We start from the raw sequence: 7,531 nt of genomic DNA, 5'->3' as shown, positions 1-7,531 counted from the left end.
GGACTTCTCGAAGATTTCAATACCACTTACACGCCTTACGAAGAAGGGTGTATAGTTCATTTGGAGCATAGAGTACCAGAAGGCCTTTGATACCTTGAAGGCTAAATTGTCTACAACACCAGTTTTAACTATTCCGAGCAACGATAGGACATTTGTGGTCTACACAAATACATCATTGGCAGAGTTAGGAGATGTTTTGATGCAGACTCAGAGAGTAGTAACATATGTCTCGCAACAATTGAGAGTACATGAGCAGATCTATTTCCACTTATGACTTGGAGTTAGCAGCAGTGGTATTTGCACTGAAGTCATGGAGACTTTACTTATATAAAGTACAGTTTGAATTATTCACAGACTTCAGAGTCTTAAGTATCTTTTCTCTCAGAAGGAACTCAACCAGAGACAAAGGAGGTGAATTGAGTTTATCAAGGACTACGAGTCCGCGATTCAGTATCATTTGGGGAAGGAAAATGTCGTACCAGATGACTTGAGTAAGAAACGTCGACATCGAGTTTCGGTTTAGAGGTGCTCGTTGTATTGAGATATTCTCACCCTTAGCCAATGTGATTTTAGACATGAGATTGGTAGAACCAGTGCATTGTAGGGAGCTGTGTTAGTGCAGCCAGCTTGGAGTGTCAGAGTTGTCAGAACTCAGTTAGAAAACTATTGAATTCAGATCCAAAAGGAGAAAATTTCCAAAGAGCCTAAGACTGATTGGACCATTGGAGCAGATGGAAGTCTACAGATGAATGACAGGTTGGTTATGCCAGCCAAAGCAGAGTTTAAGAGGGAGTCGCTAGATGAAGCACATCATACTCGGTACACAGTGCATCCAGAGACCCCTAAGATGTAAAAGGACCTACAGAGACACTCTTGGATGGAGTGATATGCGTAGGAAGATTTCAGAGTATGTAGCTTAGTATCTTACCTGTCAGTGAGTAAAGGAGGAACATCAAAGACTGACAGGAACACATCAGCCTTTACCTATTTCGGAGTAGAAGTGGGCGGACATTTCTATGGACTTTATTGTAGGGTTGTCGAAGTCGAAGAAAGAGAATGATTCGGTTTGGGGTGATAGTTGATAGACTGATAAAGTCAGCACATTTTATTCCAGGGAGGATATTTATTCAGGAGACTATTCAACTTCGTGGAGTTCCAGATACGACAGTATCAAATTGAGACGGATTGTCAGACGGAAAGAGTAAATCAGATGTTGGAAAACAAGTTGCGGGCTTGTGTTATTTGACTTTTAAGGTAGCTGGGAGGATCATATTTCATTGATAGAGTTCGTTTAGAACAATAATTATCAAGTGAGAATCGGTATGACCCCGTATGAAGTATCGTACGGGAGGCCTTACAGATTGCCTATATGTTAGGTAGAGCCGGAGAAGAGTTTAATGCTTGGGCCAGAGCTTATGAGACAGATTACTGAGGAAATAACATTGACCAGAGATCAGATTCTAGCCGTTTAGAGTCGGCAAAAGAGCTATGCTAATAAGAGATGAAAACCCTTGGAGTTTCAGATTGGAGATTCGGTTAGGCTGAAGGTATCGCATGTGAAAGGTGTTTAGCAATTCGGGAGACAGAAAAAGCTTACGCTGAGATACATTGGACCGTATCAGATTTTGAAGAGCATTGAAGTTGTGTCATACAGACTAGATCTTTCAGCATCGATGTCTAGTATACACAATGCATTTCATGTTTCTAATACAGACTAGATCTTTCAGCATCGATGTCTAGTATACACAATGCATTTCATGTTTCTATGCTTAGGAAACACTTTCATGATGTAGAGCAGCAGCGAATGATGAACGCACTAAAGATTTAGCTTTAGAATGATCTGACTACGATTGAAATCCAAGTTTGTATGCTTACTAGAGAAGATAAGAAATTTAGAAATAAGATGTTTTCCCTTTGTGACAATTCAGCGAAACCGAAAAGGAGTTGAGTAGGTTTCTTGGGAGCGCGAGGAGGGTATACATCGCGACTACCCACATCTGTTTGATCTAGTAAATTAAATTTTTGTATGACTTGTTTATGGCTTATGGTTGCATGTATGGCGATGTTTATACTTAACACTAAAATGAGAGTATTACCACTTATCTCCTAAGTACTTGGAACATATGGTATATATATGAGGGGTTCCTTGTTTGGATTTTTTGCTCGATGTACTTGTTCCATTTAGTTAGGAGTTAAGTGGGGGTATTTATATTTTAGATGGTTAAGTGTAGACATCGAAGATGATTTTTGGGAGCGCAAATATATTATGTCGCGCGACTTCCTACACCTATTGAGGAAGTGGATTGATTTATGTGTACGATTATTTGTGTGGTTATATTTAGATTTAACACTAGAATGAGGATATTTCTGCTTAATTCTTAATCTTTTGGAATACATGATATATATATGGGGGGTTCCTTATTTGGATTTTTTGCCCGACGTACTAGTTCCATTCGATTAAGGGTTGAGTGAGAATATAGTCATCCTGGATTGTTAAATATAAATATCCCTATATGCTTATCAAGAGTAAATATTCAGATATGTTTATGTTTGTGGGTTAAATTAGACCCTCTACGTGCTTTTCTAGTATTAATATTTGCTTAAGTATGATTTCTGAATTTCGAGGACGAAATTCTTTTAAGGGGGGAAGAATGTAAAACCCCAGGGGACAATCCCGAGTCAATTCCGTTGGTACCCTGGTATCTAACTCACCTGCAGTCCGGAACCATTACACGAGGGACTTATGGTAGAATTCGGACGAGATCACTGTCAGAAGACGAAGGATCAGATACCGGCTCCGCGATCGCTTCGGACAACACGGTATCCAGCGAGGGACAACCCCTATATATATATATAAGAGCAAATGCACAATTCATGCTCGATGTATAAATCTGGAAATTTATAACTAGCGGAAAGATTTTGTATTTTTCTCATAGATATAATTGGAATTTGGAAAACCTTAAAAGATAAAAGTTGTAGGTATCTTCAAGATCTTTCCAACAAATCTTAGATTACCTCATTCTGAGATTGTACGTGGAAGTTATGGCCAAAATACCGAAAGTTATTTTCCTAGTCAGATTAGGATTCCTGGTTCGGGTCAAACAGGTTTATTTAGGGTTTGCATATATATAAACATGTGTTTTCATGAAAATTAACATCCTTATATCAGAGTTTCAAACCCTAGCAGCCCCTCTTCCTCTCTCTGAATCCCTAGCCCTAAAGTTGAGAATTTTGAGAGCTCTGTGAAGCAAATATCGACACGAGGGCGAGATTATCAACGTGTAGCAAGGGGAAAACGGCTTGGTTGCACTTTTTTTGGTTGCTGGTTATTTCAGAGGCTTAGAACGACATCTAAGACAAGATTATCTTCATCCAAACCCTTCCCCATAGTTTAATAACTAGTTAGATGTTTAATATGATGTTGAATATGTGTTTTCATGCTTGAATCTTAACATGATGTGATAAAAGTTAAATTTTTTTAATGTTAAAACATAAACCAATGCTAGATTAGTAATTTTTTTTCTTGCTGTTTATGATAGTATCATTATCATGATCATTAGGGTTTTTCATAATTTTATTTATATATGAGAAATTTAAGAGATGTACTAAATAAATATTTTCTGCAGAAAACTATAGCAATTGTATCATGTTTAACTGAGATTTCAAAATAGAAAATATTCCAAATTTTACCAAACCAGTGCCAAATGAAAGATATATGTATCTAGCTTCTAAAACAGAAGACTAATCTTAAAAATCATTTGTATAGAGAAAGATATGAACTTTTTACTAATAACATATCCTGTAGAAAAACGGCTGCACATATATAATGTTTAACTAGAGATTTGGGATAACAAATGAACTCCAAACTGAACCAAATTTTTGTCATTTGAGAGATGTGTGAATCTAGGTTTCAAAATAGAAAACCATTCAAGATTTTAATGTTAAGAATTAGGTCAGCTTGACCTAAATCTTTCATGTCGAATTTTTGTGATAAGAAGTGTTTGATTTCATTTATGGTTTGTATGTCAGAACCAAAAATAAGAATGTCATTAACATATAAGCATAAAATCATAATTTTGTTATTATTGTCTATTTTATGATATACACACTCATCTGTTTGATTAATTTTAAATCCATAAGATAGTATGATCTCATCAAATTTCATGTGCCATTGTTTTGGAGCTTCTGGACAAGAGAAGAAAGTATGCAAGTTTATTAGATCACTATATGACCTAATGAAAGTATTCAAATCTAATATGTATTTTTGAATACCCATTTACATGATAAACTCAATGTTAATTAATTCTGGTGTGGTAGAGAATCCGTGGGGAGAAGCCCTCATGATTGCTTGCCATATACTAAATAGAATTCCATTCAAGAATTCTGATATAATCCCTTACACAATTTGGAAGAATAGAAACCCTAATTTAGATTCTTGGATTGTTGGAAATATTAGCTGTTTAGACAAAAACAAAAATTAGTTTGAACAGTTAATAATTATCAGATAATGTTGGGTTAATATTATAACACAGATATAAGGAATAATTCAAACGAAAATAAGTAAAGGTTAGAAATACAGCCTGATGATCGAAGCGTGCATAAAGCATTGTCCTAAGAATCTAATTGCCCCCTCTCGTACAGGGCTACGTGGCAATGGATCTTAGAGATACAACGATCCTCTGTCAGACGACCTCCTTCTCGTCGGCACGAGCTTCAAGAAGGCTTTGCGAACTCTTCACGACTTTCAGGGAACCAGCGAATAACAGCAAGAAAACTTTATTTTGAAGAGAAGAAAAGAAGAAAAATTCGGTTGTAATTCAGTACCTCTAGCCCTCGCAGGTGTTGGTTTTTATAGAGGAAAAACAACCATTTAGATCCATAATTAGCGTCGTTTAGATCCACAAATCCCGTCCATTTATTAAGCTATTTGTTTCCATTTTCGCAGCCAAATGCTTAACACGTTTTAATTGCTTAGCTCATTTTAATATGTTTTAATTGTTCCAACTAGCAAAAAATAAAAATTCAAAATGTAGCAGGTTAAGTGCCCATCAATCCGGAGCTGCATTCGTGTCCGCAGGTCGTGGGCGCATGCCAGCCGACCCCGAGCCCGACCCGGCCGACGCGCGCGTGTGGTGTAAGGCATAACCTTTATTTGCTTCTAGGCATATGAGAGAATGGACATGCTTATAAACACTCTTCCTTCCCATCTCCTATCCAACGTGGGACTAAAATTTTCCACTCTAAACTCAAGTTTTAAGTTACAACTCCAACAATTCCGTCTAAGATGAATCATCCTAGACGGAAAATCATCTACATAAAGTATTTTAGACAGAATTTTTTAACTATTTTCTTCAAAAACGTGGATCCAATCTTCCTAGATGAAATTTTTTGTCTTGGATACTTCCTAGACGGAAAATACACAAAGAAAAATAAAACACAAAGACTATCTGCAGTTGTCCTAGTTTTTGAAAATTTGCCCCAAATTTGAAATTTTTCTTAAACCCAACCTGATCCCTGGCCGACCCACTACTCCACCGCCTGTAATCTCCTCCATGCACCATCGATCACCTGCGCCACCGTCCACTAGCGCCACTGATCCATCCTTGCCGCGCTCCACCTGTTAAAGAGAGAGAGAGAGAGATGAGAGAGAGAGAGAGAGAGAGAGAGAGATAAAGAAAAAAAATATTGCGACTCCTAAAAGTAGTCCCCTCGAGATGACGATGCTTCCTCTACGCGCGCTGCGATCGCGCATCCACTTCGCCAACAAAGTCGCCCTACCCGCTATGACCCGTATCTGTGCTCTGCGAGGCATACGAGGAGGCCCCCCGTTGCTGTCACCTGCAAGGCTGACGCATAATTGGGTTTTTAAAAAAATTTAAGGGGGCCCACAAATATATGAATTGTATTTTAAAAGTTTTGTTTAAAGATAAATACATAAAGTTATTGGGTTCAATAATACAAAAATAAGTTATTGGGTTCAATAATACAAATATATGAATTGTATTTTAGAAGTTGGGTTTAAAGATAAATACATAATGTTATTGGGTTCAATAATACAAAAATAAGTTATTGAGTTTATAGGTAAATCATGATAAACAATTGGGCCTAGAAACAAAACTCTCTTTAAAAAAATGAGGATATGTTGGTGCAATATTGGTAAACTTCAGGGTATTTAAGTATAGTTTAACAAAAAAAAATAGCAATATGTTAATTTAGCCCTTCCACAAACTGTAATTCCACTTTTCATACCCAACCGCTCCACAGTCCCTTTCAAGTGCTGACGACGATCCCCTCAAAATCCCCACCAACAGAACCCCCAAAAAACCAAAATTCCTCCCTTTAATAATCCCTTCATCTCTATCCAATCCCCAAAACAACATCGTCAACCTCAAAAAATGTTAGGGTTCCGAGCTCGATACTTTCTCCTAATGGCGCTGGTGCAGCTTGCAGCAGCAGCGACACTGATCTCGGCCTCCTCCTTCGAGCCCTTCAACGTGAGCTACGACCACAGGGCCCTAATCCTCGGCGGCCGGCGGCGGATGCTCATCTCAGCCGGCATTCATTACCCTCGCGCCACCCCTCAAGTAAGTTAGGAAATCCATTGAAATCTTCCCTGTTAAAGTGTAATTTGTAGTCGTTCTTGCTCTTCTAGATTGTTAATAGGCCGGCGGCGGATGCTCATCTCAGCCGGCATTCATTACCCTCGCGCCACCCCTCAAGTAAGTTAGGAAATCCATTGAAATCTTCCCTGTTAAAGTGTAATTTGTAGTCGTTCTTGCTCTTCTAGATTGTTAATAGATGGTTAAAAGTTGACAACTTGGTCTGCATACCAGGTTCAACATCATTATAATCAGATCATTGAAGCATTTTAACGTCGAAATGGGATGGAATATACAGAAGAACTTCAATTTGTGATTTTGATATCAGACATGTGAGCTGGTGCCTGTTTTTTGGATGTAGATACTATTACTTTGTTTGGGAGTTTACTTGTTTGGATTGAGGGGAATAAGGGTGAAGGGAAGTTAGGGGAACCATTCACCTTCATTCACCTTGTTTGGGAACATTTAGGAGATAAAGTTATTCACCCTAGTTCCCCTTGGTTCACCCCCTAATAGTATAAAATTTGTTACCCCTCAAATTGGGGTGTAACCAAGGGGAAGGAAACTCCCTTCCCTTCTCTTCCATTCTCTCACCTAGTTTCCAAAAACTTCCCTTCACCCCCTACAAATCCAAACAGGCTCAAAGGGATGAAAAGTTAAATAATGGAAAGGAAAGGTGGGGGGAATGAGAGTGAAAAGATAAAATGATGTTTGGGAGTTTAGTAAGGGGTACGAAAGTAAAATTTACCTTGTTTGGTAGTTCTAATAAAGAGGAGGGAAGTGAAGTGAATATATATAAAGTTACATAAATACCCTTACATGTTATTAAGATGATTTAGATGAGGGTATATCTTAGCTATTGATTTTAATGTCATAAGGATATAATTGTCTTACCATATTGTAAAATTTTACTCTGTTTTTCATTTCATTCT

The 7,531-nt window shown here is 37.8% G+C and overlaps 1 protein-coding gene across 2 annotated transcripts in view; it reads left to right on the top strand.

The window, feature by feature from the left end:
• The window catches only part of LOC109824841 (beta-galactosidase 15), a 43,172-nt gene continuing 41,902 nt past the window's right edge, over positions 6,262-7,531 (top strand). The window contains exons 1-2 of one of the 2 annotated variants that reach the window (XM_020391490.1): positions 6,262-6,528; positions 6,664-6,719. In XM_020391490.1, the coding sequence (XP_020247079.1) occupies positions 6,396-6,528; positions 6,664-6,719 (189 nt within the window). In that variant the 5' untranslated portion in view covers positions 6,262-6,395. Of the gene's footprint in view, positions 6,585-6,663; positions 6,720-7,531 lie in introns of both variants that reach the window. The other variant, XM_020391489.1, reaches the window with a different exon arrangement.

Source organism: Asparagus officinalis, chromosome 9, assembly GCF_001876935.1.
Source record: "Asparagus officinalis chromosome 9, Aspof.V1, whole genome shotgun sequence".
In the NCBI taxonomy this organism is placed as follows: Eukaryota; Viridiplantae; Streptophyta; class Magnoliopsida; order Asparagales; family Asparagaceae; genus Asparagus; species Asparagus officinalis.
The sequence above is the reverse complement of the archived record's forward strand: the minus strand, read 5'-3'. Positions and strand labels throughout refer to the sequence as shown.